Genomic DNA, 27,454 nt, shown 5'->3' with positions numbered 1-27,454 from the left:
TAATCTCTACCTGCTTTAACTACAGTGTGCTTCCAAGTCAACTCTATTAGTGTGTGTGTGTGTGTGTGTGTGTGTGTGTGTGTCTGTGTGTGTGTGTGTGTGTGTGTGTGTGTGTGTGTGTGTGTGTGTGTGTGTGTGAGCAAGTGCTTCTCTGTCAGGGTTTATTACAGCATATAAGGTATACACTAGGATGAGACAAAAATAGGTCAGATTAGCACAAGACACAGGCTGTTACACTTTACCATCAGGATCCTGAAAACCTTTGTGTGACATACAGTACACACAAAAGTACCTAAAAATATGGTCCAATATGACGGAATTTTTCCTGTATTTTACAGGTGTGTTACTCGTGTTTTGAATTATGCATTACATTGCATATTTTACGGATCAAAGGAAATATCCATAAATTTAACCAAATTTTCAGTAATTTTCTACCAGGATGTTATCTATTTTTCTGTTAATCTGAGTTTTTTTTTCTTACAGTGCAGAAACATTAAGAAATGTAACATTAATGGCATTTTTTTCCATCCATCCATCTATCTATCTATCTATCTATCTATCTATCTATCTATCTATCTATCTATCTATCTATCTATCTATCTATCTATCTATCTATCTATCTATCTATCTATCTATCTATCTGTCTGTCTGTCTGTCTGTCTATATCTTCAAAGTCTGAAACCACTACAGAAAATTTGTTTTCAAATTTATTTGACATTTTGTCATGAAAAAATATATTAGAAAAATAAATTAATTGAAAGTTGAAATTAAAATTATGACGAATTTGACTTAGGTTCACATTAGAGATCTAGAAATTGTGCAGTTTTAAGTATTTATAACAGTTTCAATCAATTATATTCAAACATTTCTGTTAATTTCCAGATTTTGAATCCCAGATTTTCTGTGTGGTCCCAGGCATTTGTAAGTCACTGTATTTGCTTGATTATGCAGTACAGCATATGCATATTGGTTATGACACAGTTTTCCTTAAAGGTTACTACTGGCCAGCTTAGAATGCTGTTACCTGATTGGCCAGGAGTGAAGCGATGCTATTGGTTAAACCTGGGATGATGGTTAGACCCAGCAGAGGCATTTGTTTTGACCTCTTAACTTGGCTCTGATCCAGTGAGTTTGAACACTAAACCTCGGACTAATCCACCGCTCGGAACTCATCCAAACACTAACATGCGGTGGACTCTCATACACAAGTCACACACATACTCTGTACTCAAACTCTCTTTACAGTCACATCCAAAATAAAGAGTTCTGTAGATGGTAATAATGTAACTTTGGAGAGAAAATCTGGACATCTGGACCTGAAGAACAGTTAGATGGGAGAGGTAGGATGACATTCTTTCTTGTCTTTGTCTCAAATACAATAGTGCATAATCAAAATAATAAGAGAACAAAGCATGGCCAAATTTTGTGAGCTCAAATGGTCCTGAAGTCTATTTTTGGCTAGAGAGTGTGAGATGCTCCAAAGGACTTGTGTAATAGTCTTGTATAACTGGTGGCAATCAAAACTTTAAAAGATCTGTGTGCATGTTCACACATCTTAGCATGAGTGTTTGTCTTCACACTGACACAATGGTGGAAACAAAAGTTTTATACAATTATGTGATCATTTGTCAGATTTTTTCAGTCTTTAATTCCCTTTTAATCCTCTTCTGTTGTTTAAAATGTTCATGTGCGATCTAAAATATTCCAGTTATAAGACAAATGTTGAAATATAAGGATGCAAAGTCAATTTGTATTGATTTAGTTTGATAGAGCTAAATGAATACTCCTGATAATGTGAAATATTAGCAAATGTTAATAAATAAAAAACATCCTGCCCAGGGACTGCAGATGCAAATTAGCTTTATAGTTAACTCTAGCACAACACTTTAGTCGTGCATTGTCCTTGTATAAATAAATGAAATAAACTAAATAATAATAATAACAATACAATTCTAACAATAATTCCAAACAGATTTCAGTTAAAGGATGTCATCTGAATAAATATGCATAAAAACAATTAAAGAAAAATGCTGCACACAGTAAGATTTTTGTATAATTGTGATACTGTTAGTTTTTATTATTCGGAGTCATATTTTATTTTAAAATTTGCTATTTTTATTTTAGTTAAAGTTTTAGTAATTTTGCTGAGTTTATGTTTGTTATTTTTAGTCGTTTTTATTTTATATGTCTATTTTTTTATTATTATTTTAGTATACATCACGTTTACCTAAATTAAAATAAGTAATGTTGCTTTAGCAACTAGCTGACATTTTTTTGATGATTTTTAAAGTTATATATATTTTATATTGTATTTTATTTTAGTTAACATTTATTTTTATTTCAAACTAAATAAGCAAAGTTTTAGTAAGCTATAATAGCTCTGTGTAAGTAAGAGTGTGTGTTTGGGTGTTTGCACGTAAGAAGGCTTATCTGTCTGCTGACAACTTCCTTACGAGATTTATAGGTCTTAAAGGAGCAGGGCTGTTTGCTAAAAACATTTAAAGGTCATGTTACTCCGGATCCTCTAAACATAAAAGCAATAATATATTTCTAGGCTGCATTTAGATACATTTAAGCCAGTTCCTTCTCTTGAGCTAAATTAGCCAATTCATAATAATACAGTACAGTAATGCAATATGTCATTTTTAACATACCTGTGTTTTTTTTTATCCTGTCAGTGAGAGATGGTTTTGAGGTTGATCTTCAGTGAACAGCCACTGTGGAAGATCCTAATATTCTGCCAGCTATATTCTGCGGTCAGCCGGCATTCTGTAATTGGTATAACACAAACACAGAGACAGACCACACACAAAAAACAAACTCATGCGTCCATACAACTTCAATTAACCTCACACAGCTAAATATTGAGTACACCAGGCGAAAACAGTTCTGGAAGAATTTTCTTCTGTTTGAGCAGGGAATTACGGATTTACGAAATTCCAATCCGTGCACCACGGAAAATTAAGAACAAATCAGTATCCGGGCAACAATCCAGTCAAACTAATCCGTCTGACCTTTGCTGAACAACAAGCTCCTTGTAATGCATCAGACATGATCTAATAATTGACAAATTATAACATCAGATAAATTTGCAATTTACCATCATCCAGACATGGAAATCATCCCACATTTTACATTACAGCAGACTGAAAAATGTTATTTAAATAAATAATGTGTCTATTTTTGACAGCCAGCAATTGTGACGGTGGTCATGACGTGTTTGCCACAGTAAAAGAGAACAGCCTGATGGGAACTTTTATTGCCAACTTCAATTTCACTGCACAGCCATCATCCAATCATATGCACTTAAAACTTTCTGGAAAAGATGCTGATTGGTTTTATCTGGAGGGAAGAACCATTAGACTGAACTCAACATCGACTAGGATTATTGATAGAGAGGTAACATTAAAAAAAATCTTTAAATGCATGCTATTACTCTTCCATCTTCTGTCATGATTTTGTTTAAACTGTTTATATGATTTGTCTATAATGATATTACAGATGCACGGCTCAGTTTTAACAGCAACTGTAGGGTGTTACGAACATAAAGCCCTACAGGTAAGTTGAGTTATTTAGAAATCTGGATTTATCAATCCAATTTTACCTTGTCAAATAAAAACAATGTTGCTGTCAGGCTGAACACAGGATCATGGTAGAGGTTCTGAACGAGAATGACAACAAACCCGAGTTCCTACAAAGATCAGGTCAACCTCTGCAGCTCAGCGAGGTAAAACAAAACAACATACATTCTCTTTGCTTGTGATGTATTGACATACACTACTGTTCAAAAGTTTAGGGTCAATCCTTCTTTCCTTCCTTAAGTAACAGTGAAGACATATATAAAGATGATTCCTATTTCAAATAAATACTATTATTTTGAATATGAAGCAGCACAACTGTATCAGCATATTAGAATGATTTCTGTCGGATCATGTGACACTGAAGAGTAATGATGCTGAAAACTCAGCTTTGCATCACAGGAATAAATTACATTTTAAAATAGAAAAGAGTTATTTGAAATTGTAATAATATTTCAAAATTTTATACAGGTATCTTACTGTTTTACTGTATTTTTGATCAAATAAATGCCATAATAAGAGAGCATAAGAGACTTTCAAAAACAAACTTTCAAGTCTTACTGATTCCCAAACTTTTGAGCAGCATATTGCATATATAAGCAAATATTTAAAAAGTTTTTTTCCCCCATCTTCTGCTGCTTGTTTGATGTGTTTGTTCAGTTGACAGCGGTGAACTCTGTAGTGTTTACAGTCCAGGCCACAGATGCTGATGGAGACACACTGATATATGTGATCGATGAAACATCAGTAGGTGAACCAATCATCTCATCAGATCCACAAAACCCACAGTAGAAACCTAGCTAGCCCTACTGCAGCCTCGTTTGACTTAGAGATAGTTCACCCAAACACGTCATCATTTACTCATCCTCAAGTTGTTCCAAACCTGTATGAGTTTCTTTCTTCTGTTAAACACAAAAGACAATTTGAAGAATGTTGGTAACCAAATACTTGACAGTAGCCATTGAATTTGATGTAAAAAAAATTTTTTATGGATGTTACTGGTTACCGTCAACTGTCTGTTTCCCAACAAACTCAAAATATCTGCCTTTATGTTCAAAAGAAGAAAGAAATTCATACATGTTTGGAACAACTCGAGGATGAATAAAGGATTACAGAATTATCATTTTTGTGAACTATCCCTTTAACCTTTTCTTATGTATAGACGTATATCGTCTTGATAATCTGTGGACTTTTGTTTGTGTATTTCCAGCCTGATGCCAGATATTTTCGAGTGGACTTACCCAACAGTGGCAAAGTGGTTCTCAACAAGTCATTGGACTATGAGATCAAAACTCAGCTCCGACTGACTCTTTATGCAGTGGTAAAACACATACAGAAAACACTTGTTTGCTGATGATAAAAAATGTGAGAAAAAAAACTGAACTGTTATTTACTCGGATGTTGATGTGGCTTTAGGAGACGAACACAAATGAACTCTACAACACAACTGCAACAATAATCATCAATGTGATAGATGGGGACGACCAATACCCACAATTCAAGCCTTGCACTCTTCTCTCAGCCAATCACAGCAACCGCATATGTGCCAATCCTCTTTACACCGCCAACATCACAGAGAATGAGCAGGTAAACCCTGTGAATATACAGTTGAAGTCAAAACTTTACGTACACCTTTCAGAATCTGCAAAATGTTAATTATTTTACCAAAATAAGAGGGATCGTACAAAATGCATGTTATTGTTTATTTAGTACTGACCTGAATAAGATATTACACATAAAAGATGTTTACATATAGTCCACAAGAGAAAATAATAGTTGAATTTATAAAAATGACCCCGTTCAAAAGTTTACATACCCTTGATTCTTAATACTGTGTTGTTACCTGAACGATCCAAAGCTGTTTTTTTTGTTTCATGATAGTTGTTCATGAGTCCCTTGTTTGTCCTGAACAGTTAAACTGCCTGCTGTTCTTCAGAAAAATCCTTCAGGTCCCACAAATTCTTTGGTTTTCCAGCATTTTTGTGTATATGAACCCTTTCCAACTACGACTGTATGATTTTGAGATTCATCTTTCCACACTGAGGACAACTGAGGGACTCATATGTAACTATTACAGAAGGTTCAAACGCTCACTGATGCTCCAGAAGGAAAAACCATGCATTAAGAGCCTAGAAAACTTTTGAACAGAATGAAGATGAGTACATTTGTCTTGTTTTGCCTAAATATCATATTTTTTATACTAGATACTTACATGTTTTCCAGAAGACAAATTAAGTTAAATTTACCTTGATCTTCAAATTCAAAATGTTTTCACGTCCCAGCTCTTAATGCATGGCTTTTCCTTCTGGAGCATCTGTGAGCGTTTGAACCTTCTGTAATAGTTACATATGAGTCCCTCAGTTGTCCTCAGTGTGGAAAGATGGATCTCAAAATCATACAGTCATAGTTGGAAGGGTTCATATACACAAAAATGCTGGAAAACCAAAGAATTTGTGGGACCTGAAGGATTTTTCTGAAGAACAGCAGGCAGTTTAACTGTTCAGGACTAACAAGGGACTCATGAACAACTATCACGAAACAAAAAAAAACACAGCTTTGGATCGTTCAGGTAACAACACAGTATTAAGAATCAAGTGTATGTAAACTTTTGAACGGGGTCATTTTTATAAATTCAACTATTATTTTCTCTTGTGGACTATATGTAAACATCTTTTATGTGAAATATCTTATTCAGGTCAGTACTAAATAAACAATAACATGCATTTTGCATGATCCCTCTTATTTTGGTAAAATAATTAACATTATGCAGATTCTTAAAGGTGTATGTAAAGTTTTGACTTCAACTGTAGCTGATTCCTTCTTAACGTCTGTGTATTTGTCACTCAGGACACTGTCTTGGATTTCTTTCCGGGTCCGATTCAAGCTGTGGATGGTGACGAGGGTCTAAGAACTCCAGTAAAGTACACCATCCTGTCAGGTGCTTCTCCTTCCTCTGCCATTGAACCTTACGTAAACTCCTGGAAGAAGAAAGTAATTTTGATTATATATATATGTGTCTCTGCTGTAATACAGGGGCAGATAATGGCAGATTTGTCATTGACAGTAATTCTGGAGAGGTGAGGTTAACCAGACGTGTGGAGAACAGACTGCTGATCCCGACACTGAGACTGCGTGTTATGGTGCGTCTGAGAGTGAAGAACAAAAAAAATTAAAAAATAGGAAAATACATTTTAAAATAAATTAAAAATGCTAATAAATTTATAAGTTTAATATTAAATGTAATATATAAACAATATTCTAATATATAAAAATAAATAAATAACATTTGTAAAAAAAGAGAGTGAAACAAAGAAATGTTTTCTTTTTGAAATCATTGTGATGTTTCCGCTCAGGCAGCTCAGACGGATGACCCTCTGAAATATGCAGTAGCTACAGTTCTGGTGAGGGTCCTAGCAGAAAACAGGTTTCCGCCGCAGTTTAATCGTTCAACATACCGTGGTTTTGTCAGCGAGAGCGCAAATCCTGCCTCACTCGTCATGACATACGGCAACAAATTGCTTATCCTGGAGGCCATGGATCAAGACTTCACTGACGTACGTGACTCAACAAGACAACATTGCAAAACCACACAACAGTAACACCCCAGTGTCAACATCACAAAGACACTGGTTTGACATTCATTGCATGAAATATGGAGTTATGTTTCTGTTTGTGGGTTAAAGGGCTTCAATCCCAGACTGCAGTATTCTCTAAACTCCCAACACAACAGCTCTCAGCTCTTTTATATTACACAAGAAGGACTGCTCATCGCTAAAACCACAAGAAGGACTGCTCATCGCTAAAACCAGCCTGCTACATCCTGGCCACAAATATTTCCTAGAGGTATGGCATAAGACTACATAAATACACTTCAAAAATATTCTTCAAAGTTGTAAATGAAACAAAAATGATTAGAATGTTTTACAAGCAAAAAATAATATTTCAGTCTTCAAAATGTCATTCATTGTGTTAATTCCCAACTCTTAGTAATTATTTGTGAAATTGTGTCATTTCAGAGTGAAAATTGTTTGACCACTAAATTTTATAGGCAGAATCTGAACAATACTCCACCACTACTTTTTTCAAAAATGTCTGAAATAAGACAATTGATGACTGTGTTGCAGGTTCTAGCCGCTGACCTGGAATCAGGAGACACTGTTAAAGCTGCATTGCATGTGGAAGTTCTTCAAAAAGGCCAACCAGGTACCAGAAAATATTCAAGCCCTCTGGATTATATCTTAATTAGGAATATACAAATATATAAAATAAAAACTGGTTTACATACATAAAATGTGCAACAAACTAGAAGTGAGCACTGTTTATGCAAAGCTTGCCACGACATACACTACCAGTCAAAATATATTCAAGCAGGAGAAAGTTATTTTAAATTGTAATAATTTTTCAACATTGGTGAGCATATGAGGATATTAGATTTTTTTTTACTTTTGACCGGTAGTGTATAATAACAATACACGGCTGAACATAAAATAAATAATAACAAATGTATTGTATAAGTTCCACAGGGTCCTTTGGGGGCGGGGCATGTGCACAGCAGTGAGCCAGTGGGCAGGGCAGAGGGCGTGGCAGGGGTGTGTCTGATCCTGCTGGCCATTACCTTATTTACACTGGTGCGGTGCATACGGATGATCAGAGAGAAGCGGCATCATGTCATCCGGACCAGCGTGGCTGACAACAGACACCCTAATGTGGTAACTTAAGACAAGATATATTCATGCAACCTACACAACAGCTGAAAATATCCATATGTTCCAAACAAATTATACCCAATAGAAAAGATGCAGAATTATGTAACGACTCCAACTTTGAGCTTCTTACACAACTGTTTAATTATTATTTTTTTTACTTTTTTAAATACGGTAAAAACTGTAATATTGTAAAATAATATTACAGTTTTAAAATTACTGTTTTCTATTTGAATATATTTTAAAATGTAATTTATTCCTGTGATGCACAGCTGAACTCCAGTCTTTAGTGTCACATGATCCTTTAGAAATCATTCTAAAATGGTGATTTGGTGCTCAAGAAATATGTCTGAATCTTATGGAAGTTCAAAAGAGCGGCATTTATTTATAATTTTTTTAATAATTTTTAGTTTGGAATAAATAATGATTTCTGAAGGATCATGTAACACTATAGTAATGATGCTGAAATTTCAGCTTTGCATCACAAGAATTAAAAAAAAAAAAAATGTATTCAAAATAGAAAACCGTAATAATTTATGGTCACACTTTATTTTAAGGTCCAATTCTTTCCATTAACAAATGATTAACTATGACGTTTGCCCAATTTGCTAATAATTTGTTAATAGTTAGTGCAGTAGTTGTTAAATTTAGGTATTGGATTAGGGATGTAGAATATAGTCATGCAAAATATTGCTTTATAAGTACTAATCTATGTTAACAACAGGCATGCTAATAATCAACTAGTTAATAGTGAGAACTGCTCCCTATACTAAAATGTTACCTAATTTTTAATATTTGAAATGTGTTTAGTCAATTTTGACACTTAAAAATATTACTTTCTTTCAAAACTGTCCCTTCATTTTTTTATAGCTTTTATATCATAATATACAAAATCCAAAAAGAATAATTTTAAGAATTTGTAACCATTTTTAACACTTAAAAAACGTCTTAAATGAATCTTTTTGCATTTCTTAATATTCCATGTCTAGTGTTTGAGATGGTTCCGGATGGTGAGTTAATGCTATTCACTTCCCCCTTAGTAAACGCCATTGTATTTTCATTTAGGTAAACAGTGGAAATAGAATGGTTTCTTAAAGCATAGACTGACCGTTTTGTTACTAAATCGAGAATATCGTTTGAAGCATATGAGTCACAGAGAGTGTTAAATCAGACACTACTTGATGCAGTATCCCAGACCTTTTAACTTTGAAAGTGCACCGAGTATTTGTTCAATTCTGGCAAATATAACAGTGGTCTAGGACTTTATACATCGACCAGTGTACATGCAGCATAAAACACACACACAAAGTCCAATAACTCCAGTCTTCAGTGTCACATGATCCTTCAGAAATCATTCTAATATGCTGATTTACTGCTCAGCAAAAATTTCTTATGCTTAATATTTTTGTGGAAACTGTAGATACATTCAATGTTGAATTGCAGTGTACATCATTTTAAATCTCCTTAAAATAAGGAAAATATTACTCAGTGCACCTTCAAATTTCCCATAGTTACCCTTGTGCATTTGTGTCTTTAAACAACAGTAATGTTTTCACAGAATCAACTGTAAATCCAGCTGAGTAACAGTTTTTCTCTGACAGATGAACCAGAGCCGACCGATGACTTTAGTGGAGGAAACGTTCTCATATCACAACGAGGCATTCAGCGAGTACGACCACTCCACCTCACCCTTCTACGGCAAACAAGGCATCTACACCAAAACAGAGGAACCACCTCCATCATCATCTGTGAACTTTCCATCAATTACCTTCAACAAATCCTTACGGGAACCAAGACACAATTATCTGGCACTGCGGCCCAACGGGAGGCCCGTGAACAGGTTTAACAATAAAACTGTGTCCTTTCACGACTACGTTGTGGTTCGGGAATGGGATGAGGAGAGTGAAGAAAATACGGAGACTACGTTCACAACAGAGGTGGAGATTTGTACCGATTTAGAAGAAATAAACATGGATTGCGAATTCGAAAATGACGATTCAGATCTCCCAGAAGAAGAATTTAAAATCCAATCACAAAGAATCACTTCATACTGTGACGACAATGAGTCAGAAATGCTCAATACGCACCTAAAAAGAGTCAACCGAGACTACGAAACACATAATACAGACCACACACAAGTAAAAATTGACTTCGAAGAGAGAATTCATGCAAAACCACTGGAAATAAGGCACCAAAAAATAGCTGGAAAGCACAGATTCAAGTCTGATATACAAAGACACTCAACTGAAAGTCAAGAAAGAGATCAAACAGTGACGCAAAACTCAGCATTAAAAGATACTACACAAGCCGAATTCTCCATTTTTCAAGGAGAGCCATATATCATTAACCCTAAAGCCTTGGTTTCAGAGGCCGACAAACCCGTCGGCAACTATTCAGAAAGCTTTAAAACAGATGGTAGCAGAAAATCGGATGATCTCAATTTAGATCCTCAGGTTTCAGTAGCTGAAAGTTCTGTACAAAACATTCATGATGCAAGTAACTTACAAACACATCTAAGCACATTAACACTCGATCCAGGTCAAAACAATGGATCAGAAGAACGTCTGGGAGATGAGACGGACAACACCCCAAGCTCAAACACATATGTTAACGAGAACATTGCAACAAATTTAGATGACAGTAGCCCAGAAGAGGAGTCTGTATCGAATCTAGACACAAGCAGTCAACATCTGAACTATCTTCATGATCCTCTCGACACACAGACAGAATGTTTCTATGATACAGACACAGATGAAACTAATGATGGGAGATTGATGGAAGCTAAGAGTGATACTGAATCAACTCAATGTTTGAATTGAGCTTGAGCACCAAATGAGCCTTTGTAAAATGGGAAAAGAACAGATTTGGCATCTGCGAGGCAATGAACAGATGGGTGAGTAATACAAGCTTCAAGCTAACTTCTAACCCAAACTTTTAAAGTTTGCCCTGCACCGATGGTTTTCAGATATCCTGTGCCCGTCCTACATTATATAATGTACATCATTGCACACAGACATGCTTTCTTTGTATTGAAATTGCACTTTGCATTGCAAACTCAAATAAAATCTACTGATGACAAACAATAAGACTGCCTGTGGCATACAGTTCTGCTAAAATTAAACTTATTTAAATTTGACTCATTCATTATGATAATATCAAATGGAAGAACAGGTGTAATATGCCTAAAAAAAAAAGTCCAATTTGAAATGAAGTAGCAGTGACCAGATCACCCCTAGTGGATCTGATTAGAATCTGTGCAAAAAAAAAAAAAAAAAAAAAAAATCACCTGGAAACCCCACAAATGGAACCCCAATTGAAAAGGTGATTAATTTTCATCAATTTTATTTAGAAAACACTGACAGCTACAAGACAGTATTTACAATACCTGACCACAGCATACTAAACAGTTCACATTCAATTATAAACATATATATAAACAAATTATGTACTAATGTTAGGAGAGGAAGTTATTTTCAGTCATGTACAAATTGCACAAGGAAGAAAGGTAAGAAAACCAAAAATAAAGTCTTGCATAATAAAGTCAAAGCAGTCTGAAGATTGAGGGAGATGGAAAAAGGCACTTGAGGAAAGTTCAGTCTAATAATGAGAGTACTAATACTTCATACAGCTCTCATTGACAGGTCGCAGTGGTGGAATGACGTTCAATAGTCCTTCACTTGTTCATAAATGAGCACCCAATCAGTTGATTGATCAATTTTACACACAGCTTTTATCTGTCCATAGATTGACAATAACAAGCCTTGACATTCTGATACGTGTTCCTGCAGGAACCAATCAAAACTTCCGGTTAGATGTATTTTAAGGCCAAAGAAAGACCATGAAATTACGCAACATCCTACTACGTAGCGTCATGTCCAATATCATACATCCTCTGGCTAAATGGAGATAAACACATACATGTTGCAAAACATTATATATTATTTATAAAAGTAGTTTACATGAGGGTATACCTAAAAAAAATTAAGTGTTCATATAATGTGCCGTGTAAAAACACTAGTGGGAGGTTTTGCTCTATGCCGTGTCACACACATGCCATTATGCTGCATTATATGGCCGCATTTTAGTGCATTATAGACCATCAGACAAACCTCTACAGAACACTTTGACAAGCTTCACAAGCTGACCTGAATACTATTCCATCAGTGCATTTGAAATCACATCAGAATCCAACGGTGATGAGCGTTAATCTACGAAAGAGGTGTTCACGGAAAAAGCCAAAAAAAATAATAAAATGCATCGAGAGGCTGTGGAAGAACAGAAATGTTTTGTAAACACAGTAATGCTTCACAATGTGGTATGCTTGAAATCATAAAATAAATTATTGTTCGTTTTGCATTTTTCAAGTGCAAAGTTTCCAAAATTAAAACTCATCGTGTCGGACCAGTGCTTCTCCAAAATCTGTCGCTTGGCTCCCGACAAATAAGTCATACTTATCCACAATTTCCTGCTTTGTGAGCCGTCCGTCCTGTCATGACAGTAGAAGAATCATTAGTAATTGAAGCAGCTGCTAAGGTAAAAAATTATTCTTACAAACAGTCCAAACATATAATCATTTATTGTTGTCAGCAGTTAGTGCTTCATATAATAATTTTTTTTGCTTTCATCACCCCATCAATAAGCATAACGAATCTGATGCACAACCTATAGAATTATGGCATTTTATGGCATTTTCAGTCATGTACAAATTGCAGAGGGGAAGAAAGGTAAGAAAACCAAAATGAATGACATAGAATTATGGCAACCTGCTCATTTAAGAAATGAAATTAATCCAAAAATGTATCCAATTTTTGTAGCTCAAACAAGTGTTTAATGGGTCATGGGTTTGATTCCCAGGAAATGCATTAACTGATCAAAATGTATACCATAAATGCAATGTAAGTCACTTTAGATAAAAGCATCTGCAAAATGCAAAAATTTAAAATAAACATTGCATTACATGGGTTTCCAATTAGATGAGGGTGAGTAAAATATGCTAGAATGCTCAGCTTTGGCTGAACCATTCATTTAATTCCAGCTTTTATGCAAAGATCTTACATGTTTTTTGTGACAGAAATTGACTTGCTTTCGAAACAGTTTTAGGGATTGGGGAGATAGAAAACTTGAACTTTCACATAAAATTGTTCAATATGCAATGACTTTTATGCAAAATGTCCCTTTACTGAGAATTACCATGCTTTTACCTTATCTGCGTCAGACTCATACAGCAGGTGTTTGGCCTCAGCATCTGCATGGTCGTAATCAGACGGCAAGATCCAGTCACGGGTCTCGTCCTTATCCATACGGCCATCTTTGTTTTTATCCCTGAACTCTGTAAACTGTTCTTTTTCTGTTTTCACCCATTCTGGTTCATTTGCATCTCCATTCTGACTGTACATATCACCTGAAAAACACACACAGACCAGAGAAAAAGTGAGACAAAATCAATACACTAAACAGGAAACAACTGATTTCTGTCCATTCCAGTCTCTCTTAAATACAAGCATACACACTTAAAAAGAAAAACACTTCACTTACCAATATATTCATTAAGGTCGATGAGACCATCTCCATTTTTATCAATGTCCTCCATGGTCTCCTGTAAACCAAACCACATATACATTTGATTTCTAAAAAATATATAATATAATTATATATATATACTGCTAAAGGTCTCTTTACAGATGAAAGTCTATCATATGGGTCTGGAACAACATGAGGGTGAGTAAACAATAACAAAACATAACAGAAAAAGTATATGGAAGACATGTTTAGCATTCTGATTATCCAGATGTACCAGCACTATAATATCCTTCATGTAGTCAAACTCCTCGGGATGAAGAAACGCTGTAAACTCTTCCTTATTGGCCCTCATGTCACCATCATGGTCAGCCATCTTGAAACGGCGCTCATCTCTAGCCATCATCTGCCTGTAGTTAAAACCGTCCTCGGGATCTGCTTCATCTAAACAGACATAAACACAATCACATCAGCTTGGATTTCTAGCTATTCAAAATAATTGTGATATACTTTTCTTTTTTCCCCGACTAAAATCTGTTGTTTTGAGGACAGATGTTGACTACAGAGTCTTTACACACTCATTTGATTTCAATACTTTCAAAATGAGAGTTTAGCTGGTCAGTCCAAAAGATTGAACTGGAAACCAAATTTCGATTAGATTTAACCTCTGAAACATGATCAGTCAATAAACACATTATGCACACCAAGGATGTAGCCGTAAGTAGCGTTCTTGTATTCCTCCCAGGAGACATAAGCGTCTGAGTTGAGATCGTGAGCCTGCCACTGCCGGTCCACATCGTCATAGATCCATCGCTTCTGAGCGTGTTTGAGCCACTGTTTCATCTCATCAGCACTCACAAAGCCGTCGTGATCCTCGTCAATCTTTTCTACGATCTTACTGTAGATAGAAAGAGAAAGTGAATGATCTGGAGAATGTTCTCAAGTGAAGAGCTCATTGAAATGTAGTGTGTTTTTACCCCAGCCTCTCTTTGCTCTCCTCTGGCGTAAGCTGGTCAAAGGTCTTTGCCTCCTCTTGCCCGAGAAAAGCCTCGTGGTCGTAGTCGAAGCTCTCCTCATCATCGTGCTCCTTGTTGCTGAGGGGGGCGTCGTGATGGACGCGGTCCTTCTTTTCCATGGGTTTACTGGAGGACTGAAGAACGCAGAGCGCGACGAACAACAACAGCGGCAGCAGGTCCATCTTCTTGTACACTTTTTTAACAGGGTCATAAAACATGAATCAATATATATATCTCAATGTAAACAGAAAACATTGTTACAAATATTAATTTCCCACCATGCCATCTATCTGACTAATATATATATATATATATATATATATAAGTCAGATAGATCTGCTATACACACGCACACGCACACGCACACACACACACACACACACACACACACACACACACACACACACACACACACACACACACACACACACACACACACACTTCTACCTTGATACTAGTGTAATAAAGTGTTACCAGATAACTTAAATGTTACATAATTTTAAAATAATTTCAATGTAAAACTGAATGAATGTCCCCAATATTTTTGGACATGCAAACATAATTTAAATTCCCCACATTAAGCCTCATGCAAATACCCGCAACTCTCAAATGACATAAATGAAACAGCACAACACTGTATATTAGAGCATATCTGCATTAACCGTTTTATGTTTTAATGCAAAATTGCAACTTTACCTGGTGAATTTTGTAGTGTTTCACGCCGCCCGGCTGATTTCAGGAACTCCGGATGTCAAACTGGTTGGGGAGACGCTTCCTCTGGATGGCCCTCTCAACTGACCAATCAAATTGGAGATACCGCTCAAACCTCGTTTAACTGATCAATCAGATTGGAGATACCGCTCAAACCTCGTTTAACTGACCAATCAGATTGAGGACTGCACTCAGGACCGCCCGTGCTGACGTGATCTGAGTCGCTTGGCGATTGGTCCACTTCAATCCGAACGTGATTATGTCATTGGTTTAGAACTGCCACGTCCTCAAGGCTCATCTTTCCAATAGTTTGATTATAAGTACATTTTATTTACTCAAATGTAGATTTGTTAAAGTTGCTCCAAGTTCTGTGGCATTTAATTCAATTCTTAAAGAAGCCTAAAAAGAGGATTGCCTTAAAACTCCAAATCGCTTGCAAAAGATAGATACAATGTTTTTCTAAATATAAGCAAATAATATAAATCTAAGCCTTACAAATTTCACATTTTTTTATTTTGTCTTGCTTTAGCATCATATTTTACTCCTGACAAAAATATGAAGAAATAAAAAAATCCCTAAAAGTATTTTAATATAATATTTTAACAGCATTAAGTAACAAAACATAATAGGGGTAGAAATGTTTGATATTGGCCCTCAAGCATCCCATCACAAATCAAATCATTGGCAGTACATTATTACTAGTAGTTTCAACAACCATTTCAATCTTTTCCATGCCACACTACACCAAAACAACCAATTCTTTTATAAAAATGTCATCAGGATACTGAATTGTCCATATATTCTTTAAAAAAGATAGAGAATTATATTCCGCAAGACATTTGATATACAGCCATAAAACTGTGGTTACACTCAAGGTCAGCAATAGACAGATATGGATTTTTCAATGACTGGTCCTCAAATTATTATTATTTAATCCATGTGGTTACCTTGAGTATTTGCTGTAATAGATTTTAAGTTACAATATACAAGTCATATTGTGCTAACTTCTGTCAGCCACTGAATGATTATCCCATCAGCCTTTTGCCAAAACTCCATTCTCCAAAAGACAGGTATGCATACACACAATTACTGACTTACAAATTGGCACCTTTTCTGATTGTTTCAGTGATACTGGTCAAGAAAGACAAAAAGCAGCAATTGTAAATGTATTTCATAATAGGACATTTGATTATTACAGAAAGAAAGAACAAACCAAAACACACAGATTTGAAGATTTTATGATAAGAATACACAAAACGCAGTTTCAAATTCTCCAAACATCAGCAGAAACGGATGACACACTGACACAGTGATTATTCAGCAGTATTGGGCAACATCTTTCCCACAGCTGCCTCTCGTGTTTGTTTCCTTCCGTTTTCCCTTTCATTTTTCACCACGCCTCTGCCAAAGTCCAGCATGTTTCGATTGCGTCACAAGAGAGTTTTTTAATGAGTGTCAGGCGGCTTGTAGCTGGGACTCCTGCGCTACTGGTGGGGCAGCAAGGGCCGCGACCTCTTTTCTGGGGGTCAGCGATGCGAAAACTGTGTCCAGGATTCCTAAGACCTGCAGAAGCTCCTGCTGAAGCTCTGCTTCCCGACCCAACACCTCCATAAGACGCTGCAGCAGCCGCTCGACTACAGGTGACTCGTGAAAAACCTGCTGATACAGATCTACACACACACACACATTTCACATGTAGAAAAACAGAGGAAAAACAACACTATTATGTAAGCAGCAGTTCACTTCTTCATTCTCATTTGCTGATGTACGCATGATACAATATGAAACTCACCAAGCACAATATCCCCGACCATGAGCAGAGGCCGAGAGAAGCGTGGGTCAAAGATGTACCTGAAAAACAATACACAAAAACACCCTCCAACTTCATTTCAGAGAAAGCCATTATAACAAGAAATAAATACTGTGGTATTAAATTCCTCGAATCAAGAAAATCTGGTCAAGACTCTCGTGACTCTTGTTTGTGTTTACATTTATTCATTTAGCTGACGCTTTTATCCAAAGCGACTTACAATTGCTATATATGTCAGAGGTCGCACGCCTCTGGAGCAACTAGGGGTTAAGTGTCTTGCTCAGGGACACATTGGTGTCTCACAGTGGATTCGAACCCGGGTCTCTCACACCAAAGGCATGTGTCTTATCCACTGCGCCATCACCACCCCTACGATTGAGGTTTACGATTGAGGTCTCCTGTTTTGGGTCTGTTTTTGTGTTGTGTGACCCAAAATCTCAACCTCAACACACCCTGAGAACCTGCCTAATAATTTCCCGGAGCTTTAATCATTCCAAGAAGTTCCAGTTTTGTCACAAGAATTTAATGGAATGCCTTTCACAGAATATTAAGTGCTGAAATCCCACACAGACTTTCAATAATATGCATATACACACTATATCTTTTAATTAAAATAGAAAAATTATTAATTTACAATTCTACATATAATCATATATGTGTGTGTTAATTTGCTTAATTATATTTATTTGCAAATATAATGATTTATATATATATAATGATTTAATATATACAATTTTTGTATATATTAAAAAAATTATATATGTATATATCAAATTGTATTTTAGAAAGACTTTTGCATTGTAGAGTTTTATGACAATTAAACACATTTTCAGTAAATCCTCATTACTAAAATTTGAAAAAGCTATTATTTAAATTGTAAATATACATCATGGCAGTAGTTATTGTTATATCTAAGAATTATAGTATAACGGTAATCATCATCAGTGAGAATAATGAAAACAAAACTCAAAACATGAAATGCACTTAACAGTCATAAAAACATCAAAATGCAAAAAAAAAAAAAAAAATTATAATACAAATGTACCCACATATACTTTTTGCCATTGTGACTTTTTTACCTTCAAAACTGCACATTGTTTTTTATATTTAAATTTTAAAGTGAAATATAACCCAGTCACCCATAAACTGTTTTAGAAATCAAAGCAAATTGGAAAATGTTGTAATCTTTCCTACGTTGATGAATTTCAAGTCCCACAGAATTAATTTTTTTTATTCTGAAGTGTTCATAAATTTCCCCCTCCCAACTATAATAATAATATAATAATAATTTGTTTATATTTGTCACATACACAATTATACAGAGTATAACCAGCAGTGAAATGTGTGCTCTGCATTTAACCCATCCAAGTGTACACACAGTAGTGAACATACACCCGGAGCAGTGGGCAGCCAACGCTGCGCCGCCCGGGGAGCAGCTGGGGGTTCGGTGCCTTGCTCAAGGGTCTCACCTCAGTCGTGGTATTGAGGGTGGAGGGAGTGTTGGTTATTCACTCCCCCACCTACAATCCCTGCCAGACCTGAGACTCGAACCCACAACCTTCAGGTTACAAGTCCAACTCTCTATCCACTAGGCCACGACTGCCCCCACTATATATGAGCCATCGTGTTTTGTATGGGAGTCTGCCGTCATAAGACTATGTGCGTGTCGGAATAAGATGTGAGAGAGTTACTCACTTGAGAAGGAAGTTGAGGATCTTGGTTAAGCTCACTTCATTTCGTCCTGCGAGAGCATTTTTCAGAGTTCCTCTGCGGTTGAGCTCTATGATAACCGCTACGGTCACATCTGGTTTATTGGTGTGTGTCCATTTCTGTGAAACATGCATAAACATATACTGATATCTTCATCTGAACAGTCATAACATATCACGTCAAACTGCATTATATACACACAGGTGTGTGTTTACCTGCAGAGCTGTGTCCAGCGCTTTAGACACCTCAAAGCTTTTCAGCTGTTTGTCATATTTCCGTAGATATTGCTTCACTGGTTTACTGACCAAGAAATCATCCTAAAAGAGATGTCAAAAGACTGTAAGAGACAACTGAAGAAACCAATGCAGAAAAAATGAAGCATGCAAGTTCATTCTCATATGAAAATACATGCTTAGTAACATGACTTAAAAGTAAATTCTTATTTTATGTAGATATCATGATTTATATTTGCTTACATACAAATATAGCTGTAGAACAGCTAAATGAGAGAACAATTTTAGCTGAAATTTTAGCAAATAACATTTAATTAAAATAATTAATTCATTGATTTATTCTGAAAAAGTACACAAAAAAATAAAATTAAATATTATCAAATAAAATAAAAATCACATTTGGGAACAAAGTTCTTGTGAAATGCTAGTAAATTAGAAATGTAATTAATTAAAATTCATTCAGAAAAAGTAGATACAAAATTAAATTAAATTAAAAAAGTAAAAAGAAAAAAATCACGTTTGGCACAAAGTTCTTGTGAAATGTTAGCAAATAAGAAATTTAATTGATTGATGCAGAAAAAGTAAAGCAAATTAAATAAATAAATAAAAAAATAAATCAAAATTTAATTAAAAAATACCATAAAACTAAATAAAAAGTACATGTTTGGGCACAAAGTTCTTGTGAAATGCTAGAAAATAAGAAATTTAATTAAAATTCATTGATTCATTCATCCAGAAAAAAAGTCAAGTGTCAAAATAAAATTAAATAAAATTAAATAAATCACCTGTCTGGGCACAAAGTTCTTCCCCTTGACAAAGACCCGGTATGACGGGCCCCGTCGCCTTCGACTAGTTACTGTCTCTTTCTCTTTTTGGTGTCTCCTGTGCCTGACACTCAACACACCATTGGTCATCCCCACGGCAAGCGCTTCATCACCAGGCTAGAGGAGAACCACAATAAACAACCCTTTGATTCAAGTTCAAACGAAAAATCACATTTATAAGTTTATATATAAATATTTATAGATTTCTGTGTGCATGAACTAAACATACCGCAATAGCCATACTGAGAATGGACGCGTCACAGTCGAAATTATGTACAACCTTATAAGAGGAATTATACACTTTGACGTGCCTAAAATGAAAAGAAACCGAAACCAATAAACCCAACTTTCTCACAACAGGCTTACAAAAATACACAAGTAAGCACTTTATAGCATTTCTTTAGTATGATTCACACCTGTCCAGTGATCCTGTGAGCAGTTTGTTGCCTACAGAACTCAGACATGCACACATAACTGTTTTGTGATGACTCTTAAGAGAAACAAGCTCCTGTCCACCTTTCAACAGGTCCCAAACTTTCACATAGCGCTCTCCTGTAACACATACACCAACTTATTTCAACCATTTTTTTTGGAAAAGCCTCATTCAAGCTGACATAAAACAGCACATCAGCTGAAAAATACATTAATGCACTAAGTCTACAGTATATTTCTGCATTATGATATATGAGAATAAATGGTTGCAAGGGGTTCTAAGCATTACTAATCAACCCCAACCCCTGATTGGTTAAATTACGAGAGTTGTTCACCTGTGGACACCAGCAGGGCTTCTGACGGGTACAACAGCACACACTCCACAGGATGGCCGTGTTGCATAGTCATCACACTGCTCCCTGACCGCATGTCAAACACTTTCACCGTGTGATCATACGAACCTGCAACAGAGACGGCAATCATGCAAACATCAACTACTCTACATAACATTACCTTTACAATCGTATTAATTAATATGCACTATCTTTTAAGTTTGCGGTTGGTAGGATTTTTGTGTTTTTGAAAGTCTCTTTTGCTCACCAAGGCTGCATTTATTTGATCAAAAATTAAATTTTTCTGTAAATATTAAACCTACAGATGTGGCTAAGCCTGCATCTGGTCAATAGAGGTGTAATAATCATATGTGAGGTGCAGATGAGAATTAAAGAGGTTACCTGTGACAAACATATCTGGGTTGAGTTTGCTGGGGACGAGAGCTCTTATGTAGTCTGTGTGTTCGGTAAACGAGCTGAGCTCAACAGCGCAGGGAACGTCCCACACACGGCACGACATGTCATCAGACCCGGACACCACACGAAAGCCGTCAGACAGGAACGAGGTCGTGTGTACCGCCCTGCACATGGGAGACCGCAGAAAAGACACACATAGGATGACAGAGCTGCTTTACAAGGGTGAAAGATGTGATTTGAGGGATTTAAGTTATTAACACATTATTTAGTAGCATTTATTTAATGCCGGGTCATACTTGGAGTGTCCTGCGAACTGTCTGAGAGCCACTCGACCGCTGATGTCAAACAGCCGGATGAGTCCCTCTTCACTTCCTGCCACTAAAAGCTTCCCGTCACCTCTGAAGCTCCCTCCATACGCTGTATCCCGAAAACGTGTGAAGCTGTGTATGGGCTCTTTAGAGTGAGGTCCATAAATGTGGATCTGATGCAGAACATTATCATATCAGCATACGACATGCATGATAGTAACATTATGATAGCAACAGTACTGACGTGGGTTTAATTCTAAGGGAAAATACAAGTGAATTTCACAAAAACAGGTCTTATTTTTTTTCTATTGTGGCATTATTTTTTTTGTCAATTAAGCACATATTCTCAAATCATCTGCACTGTAATGCATACAAGCATTTTACTTATTTGTAGCTCTGATTATTTATTATTACTAAAGGTTTTCATTATTGTATATAAGTAATGTTTACTGCATTTCTGTATTTACTCTATGAACGATTTGTGTTTCCAAATGTAACAGAACTATTTATTATTATTATTACCATTCATAATAATTGAAATAAAATAAATGTACATATAACACACTGTATGCATACTATTTCATATATTCATACAATAAACATAATATTTATACACATAACTTTAAAATTATAATCACTTTATACATGAGAACAAAATATTTATTTAATTCTATTTATTGTATTAATAATCAGCATAATTAAAGGCTGTATAACAAATAGTTAGCAAATAATAAGCCATTATTTTGTAATATAATAATATTAATATGAAAGAAAGTGGGAGCCTCACTCTGGTGGAGGCTGTGACGGCATAATTGTGAGGCGGGAGAGGAGAGAAGTCGATCTTCGTTATAGCACCAAACTCTTTAATTTGCACAGGAGACTGAAAGACAAAATGCAGACTGTCAGTGTATATAAATACTGAAACACTAGCAAGAATTGATGACCAATCAAGACACCCATATACACTTTCCTCTGGACATATAGAGTACAAAATGTGTCAAGGACATCTCAAACCTTGTAATACTTCCAGTAGAGCGTGTCCTCTGTTACTTTCTCTCCTAGTTTAGGAAGGATCTGAACTTTGGTGGGTTTAAATGAAGCCATGTCAGATATAAACACTGGTTCTCTCTGAGGATCTGCAATATATAACACTTCAGCATCATAATGCACACAACATAACGAATATAAGGCAGCGAAATAAGTACAAAGACTTTAGAATCTGAACATATTAGAGCTGTCTAGATTACTGTTTTCAAAATACATAACTTAATGTTACATAAATGTTTACAGTGAATACGACATTTGCCAATCACATTTACAAATTACACATTTGCCCGGTATATTTTATAGGCTATAAGTTACAAATATATATGGGAATATGTATTATAACATGCAGCTTGTTTAAAATGAAATGCATGCAAGACGAAACATATCACATACATCTATTTCTAAAACTAATAACGCATAACGTTACCTCTATCAACCCAACTTAGCCTATACACTATTATTACAGGTTTGTTTTCGGAATCTTTTCATCTAAATATTATTAGGTATGTCTTACCTTATTGTGGTTTCCACCAATTTGATTTTTGGATTCTTTTTATTTACGCTAACGTTACAGACTAGAAAACGTGAGCAAAATCACGTTGATTCTACAGCCACATGGAGGCCGCCATTGTGTGACGTCACATTTCCGGCTTAGCGCACGCTTTATTGCACACGTGATCCTCTGCAAACGGAAAGAAGCTATTTTGCTGTTTTCTTTGTTAATGTTAAAACAAAGTATACATAAATGCACATATACACGCAACAGCAGCTGATCAAATTGACTTGATTTCCTGAAGAAAGTATCTTGAGCTGGAGCCTGAGAACTTCACTTATTATATTAGCGGACATTTTAACAACAACAAAAAAAATGTATAAAACATCAAATAGTTGTTTTGTTGTTGTTGTTGCAGTATCAGCCCAAATATTGAGCTCTAGCTCCCCCTCGCTGGAGGTAATGGACACCTAACCACACCCTTACTCCATCACTACACATAACTCCACCCATTAGTTCAGAGGTGGAGCTGGAGGCTGTTTGGCTCTGCAGTGAGCAGTACTTCATATAAATATTTAGCCTACACACTGATTAAAAAGGGAAAAATAGATATACATATAATTTTACAGAAGTAGCCTACATTTCCATTTATTACTGTACATTTCTGTTTAAATTATGTTTGTGATATGTAGAGAAAGTATAATTTTACTCAGTGAAATGTCTCCATTTTGTTCATTTTGACATTCAATTTCACAAACAGGGTTGTCAAAATGAGATTCCCTGAAAAGATATATTGGGCTAAAGATATCCTGACTTGATGTATTTATGTATTTTTGAACTATAACCCCAATATTATCAGAGGAAGTGTCGAAAGGTTACAGAGGTAAATGTGTGAACAGGAATGTACAGCATGTTTATTTGTGACCCAAATGAAAGAGTACATCGAGAAAAAAAAATTATGAATTTGTTTTTACTTTTTTTGATCTATAACCCCAATATTATCAGAGGAAGTGTCAAAAGGTTACAGAGATAAATGTGCGAACAGGAATGTACAGCATGTTTTTATGAGACTCAAATGAAAGAGTACAGGGAGAAAAATGTTTTCTTTACTTCACTGATGACATTTTTTCAAACAGGATGTATTTCCTGAAGATATTATCAGATAATATATATTTTTTAGTTAGAAAATAAAATCCTTAGAATAAATATATACATATGTCAACTTACTGTAAAACAGTTTTACAGTTCAACTTACAGTAAGAGATAGATGGATGGATGGATGGATGGATGGATGGATGGATGGATGGATGGATGGATGGATGGATGGATGGATGGATGGATGGATGGATGGATGGATGGATGGATGGATGGATGGATGGATAGATAGATAGATAGATAGATAGATAGATAGATAGATAGATAGATAGATGGATAGATAGAATGATATAGATAGATAGATAGATAGATAGATAGATAGATAGATAGATAGATAGATAGATAGATAGATAGATAGATAGATAGATAGATAGATAGATAGATGGATAGAATGATATAGATAGATAGATAGATAGATAGATAGATAGATAGATAGATAGATAGATAGATAGATAGATAGATAGATAGATAGATAGATAGATAGAATGATATAGATAGATAGATAGATGGATAGATAGATAGATAGATAGATAGATAGATAGATAGATAGATAGATAGATAGATAGATAGATAGATAGATAGAATGATATAGATAGATAGATAGATAGATAGATAGATAGATAGATAGATAGATAGATAGATAGATAGATAGATAGATAGATAGATAGATAGATGGATAGAATGATATAGATAGATAGATAGATAGATAGATAGATAGATAGATAGATAGATAGATAGATAGATAGATAGATAGATAGATAGAATGATATAGATAGATAGATGAATAGATGGATAGATAGATAGATAGATAGATAGATAGATAGATAGATAGATAGATAGATAGATAGATAGATAGAATGATATAGATAGATAGATAGATAGATAGATAGATAGATAGATAGATAGATAGATAGATAGATAGATAGATAGATAGATAGATAGATAGATAGATATAGATAGAATGATATAGATAGATGAATAGATGGATAGATAGATAGATAGATAGATAGATAGATAGATAGATAGATAGATAGATAGATAGATAGATAGATAGATAGATAGATAGATAGATAGAATGATATAGATAGATGAATAGATGGATAGATAGATAGATGGATGGATGGATGGATGGATGGATGGATGGATGGATGGATGGATGGATGGATGGATGGATGGATGGATGGATGGATGGATGGATGGATGGATGGATGGATGGATGGATAGATGGATGGATGGATGGATGGATGGATGGATGGATGGATGGATGGATGGATGGATGGATGGACAGATGGAGTTTTAATATGTACAGAAAGTACGAATGAGTTTATTTCAACATGTCAAAAGAGATTTTTTTTTACTTGATTTTTAAAACTATAACCCCAATATTATCAGAAGAAGTGTCGAAAGGTTACAGAGGTAAATGTGTGAACAGGAATGTACAGCATGTTTATTTGTGACCCAAATGAAAGAGTACATCGAGAAGTGACTGGCCTTATTCGGTACTTTCATGCACATGATATTTAGACAAGGGACAGGCCAATTCTGGCTTTCTAGAAATTAACAGGGTATTTATTACTTTTCAGAATATGTCTTGGCATATGTCCTAAGTGAAACAGAAACATCAAGTTTAGCATTAATAGTCAAATAGCATTTTTCATAGCAGAAGTACCTACTGGTGCTTTCAGGACGTGGGCACATATACCAAGGGGAGAATCACAGTCCGAGTTCCTCATAAAATAGCCATGTTATTTAAAGTTGCGACAAAAAAAGCAGCTAGACACCTTTGGACTGAAAACACTTTACAATATAAAACTGCCCCAAACTGAGTTTCAAAGCACTTCCCTAAATTTAGCAATTAGCGACACATGTGTGAGGCAGAGAAGAGTGTGTCAAGGCATAAACATAGAATTTCCATCATAATATGCATTTGAGGAAATTTCACGGCTTGGCGAGTGAATTTTAATAACACCTAATGACTGATATCTTGTGTCAGTCTCTGCACTACTAAGGAAAGTGTTGTGTCTCTGACATCAGGGGACCTGCCAGAATGATGTCAGCACTTTTCCCTTTTAAAAAATGGAATCAGTCTATATGGAATCAGTTTAACACGCACAGGTTCACCAACTCACAAACATACACACAATGCAATAAAACATCCATGTTTCGTCTCTTGAAATACCCAAAACTGCCAGCCGCCTACATCAGGCAGTTTCCCCCAGCGCATGCAGCATACAGAAGTGCAGTGTTCAGTTCATTTGCAAAGCAAAGCCTGAACAGAGGAACTGCTGTACTACACATTTACACTGCCTTAACCACAGATATTTATCAGGCATCTTATCTCCTTACACCACATCGTGTTTGGTTTCTGTCACACATTTATTTGAGGGGAAATTCAGACCCGATATTTTATCTAGAATTCAGACAGACTGAGCAAGAAAGAGACTGTTCTGAATTATGGCCATTTTAACGGAGTTGCAGGCAAAGGGCAAACTATACTTTTATTTATAAGACAAAAGTGTAAGCGCTCTGAATTCGGTGCTTATACAGAAACTCGCTGAACTTTACATCTTTTTTTTTGTTGTTTGTAACTCTCTCACTTCCCTATTTCTCATTAATAGTGTTTTCATTTGGACTTGTGGTTAAAAGTCTGGTCATGTCCTGTTGACTGATATTTACATGAACAAACTTCACACAAGAACAAAACGCAATATACTTATCTCAGTTTCTTCTTCCAACCCATCACTGTGTTCTCTCTTAAGCTAAAACAGAAATACTTGAGATAGTTTAGGCTCTGAAAAGCAGCCCACAAATGTTGTTATTTATCAGTTACTGATTAGGAAAAGCGTGAAAAAGATAATCCAAGTAACAAGGAGCAGCCAAAATCTCTCCTCCTTAAAATATGCATTTTAATAAAATAAATATCTCAAAGGCAAGTGTTGTTGAATATATAGCAAATATAAAGTCTTGTTTTGAAGATATACGCTTTGAAGATAAAAAATAATAGCATGATCATAAAGGGGATTTTATTAAAAATCTGTGATATCTGGCAATAGAGAGCTACAATCAACATAATGATTAGACAATTAATTTCAATAGATAGCCTTTATGGTGACAAGATAAGTAAAACATGTTGCCTCTTAATAAAAGTAATTTAATTTCTGATACTGC

General features: G+C 35.4%; 3 protein-coding genes across 6 annotated transcripts; 1 reads left to right on the top strand and 2 right to left on the bottom strand.

Annotated features, from left to right (window-relative positions):
- Nucleotides 1-1,199: 1,199 nt before the first annotated feature.
- On the top strand, nt 1,200-11,356 carry LOC306888776 (cadherin-related family member 5-like). Of its 2 annotated transcripts, XM_079447219.1 has the most exons (16): nt 1,200-1,340; nt 2,679-2,778; nt 3,191-3,399; nt 3,502-3,558; nt 3,635-3,727; nt 4,239-4,325; nt 4,789-4,899; nt 4,995-5,165; nt 6,426-6,516; nt 6,612-6,718; nt 6,932-7,132; nt 7,262-7,421; nt 7,703-7,781; nt 8,094-8,287; nt 9,271-9,291; nt 9,883-11,356. In XM_079447219.1, the coding sequence occupies exons 2-12, from the start codon at nt 2,685-2,687 to the stop codon at nt 7,379-7,381; spliced, it is 1,341 nt and encodes a 446-aa protein (XP_079303345.1). In that variant the 5' UTR covers nt 1,200-1,340; nt 2,679-2,684; the 3' UTR covers nt 7,382-7,421; nt 7,703-7,781; nt 8,094-8,287; nt 9,271-9,291; nt 9,883-11,356. The 2 variants fall into 2 exon arrangements, with proteins under 2 accessions (XP_079303345.1, XP_079303346.1); XM_079447220.1 differs by lacking the exons at nt 7,262-7,421; nt 7,703-7,781; nt 8,094-8,287; nt 9,271-9,291; nt 9,883-11,356 and having other exon boundaries at nt 6,936-7,095.
- Nucleotides 11,357-11,595: 239 nt separating this feature from the next.
- On the bottom strand, nt 11,596-15,592 carry calub (calumenin b). 3 transcript variants are annotated; one of them, XM_079446286.1, is made up of 7 exons: nt 15,511-15,592; nt 14,776-15,007; nt 14,503-14,696; nt 14,076-14,242; nt 13,817-13,877; nt 13,483-13,682; nt 11,596-12,767 (listed from the first exon to the last, which is right to left on the bottom strand). In XM_079446286.1, exons 2-7 carry the CDS (start codon nt 14,994-14,996, stop codon nt 12,663-12,665), a joined length of 948 nt encoding a protein of 315 aa, XP_079302412.1. In that variant the 5' UTR covers nt 14,997-15,007; nt 15,511-15,592; the 3' UTR covers nt 11,596-12,662. The 3 variants fall into 3 exon arrangements, with proteins under 3 accessions (XP_079302412.1, XP_079302411.1, XP_079302413.1); XM_079446285.1 differs by having other exon boundaries at nt 11,597-12,767; nt 14,776-14,999; nt 15,511-15,567; XM_079446287.1 differs by having other exon boundaries at nt 11,597-12,767; nt 14,776-14,996; nt 15,511-15,545.
- A 1,086-nt stretch (nt 15,593-16,678) lies between these two features.
- utp15 (UTP15 small subunit processome component) lies at nt 16,679-23,586 on the bottom strand. Its single transcript, XM_079446283.1, has 13 exons — nt 23,153-23,586; nt 22,606-22,727; nt 22,379-22,471; nt 21,580-21,764; nt 21,269-21,447; nt 20,870-20,995; nt 20,519-20,654; nt 20,332-20,413; nt 20,064-20,219; nt 19,261-19,362; nt 19,031-19,164; nt 17,318-17,376; nt 16,679-17,195 (listed from the first exon to the last, which is right to left on the bottom strand). Exons 2-13 carry the CDS (start codon nt 22,693-22,695, stop codon nt 16,981-16,983), a joined length of 1,557 nt encoding a protein of 518 aa, XP_079302409.1. The 5' UTR covers nt 22,696-22,727; nt 23,153-23,586; the 3' UTR covers nt 16,679-16,980.
- Between the last annotated feature and the right edge of the window lie 3,868 nt (nt 23,587-27,454).

Source organism: Barbus barbus, assembly GCF_936440315.1.
Source record: "Barbus barbus genome assembly, chromosome: 22".
Lineage (NCBI taxonomy): Eukaryota > Metazoa > Chordata > Actinopteri > Cypriniformes > Cyprinidae > Barbus > Barbus barbus.
Note: the sequence above shows the minus strand (reverse complement) of the source record. Positions and strands in the feature narration are given on the sequence as shown.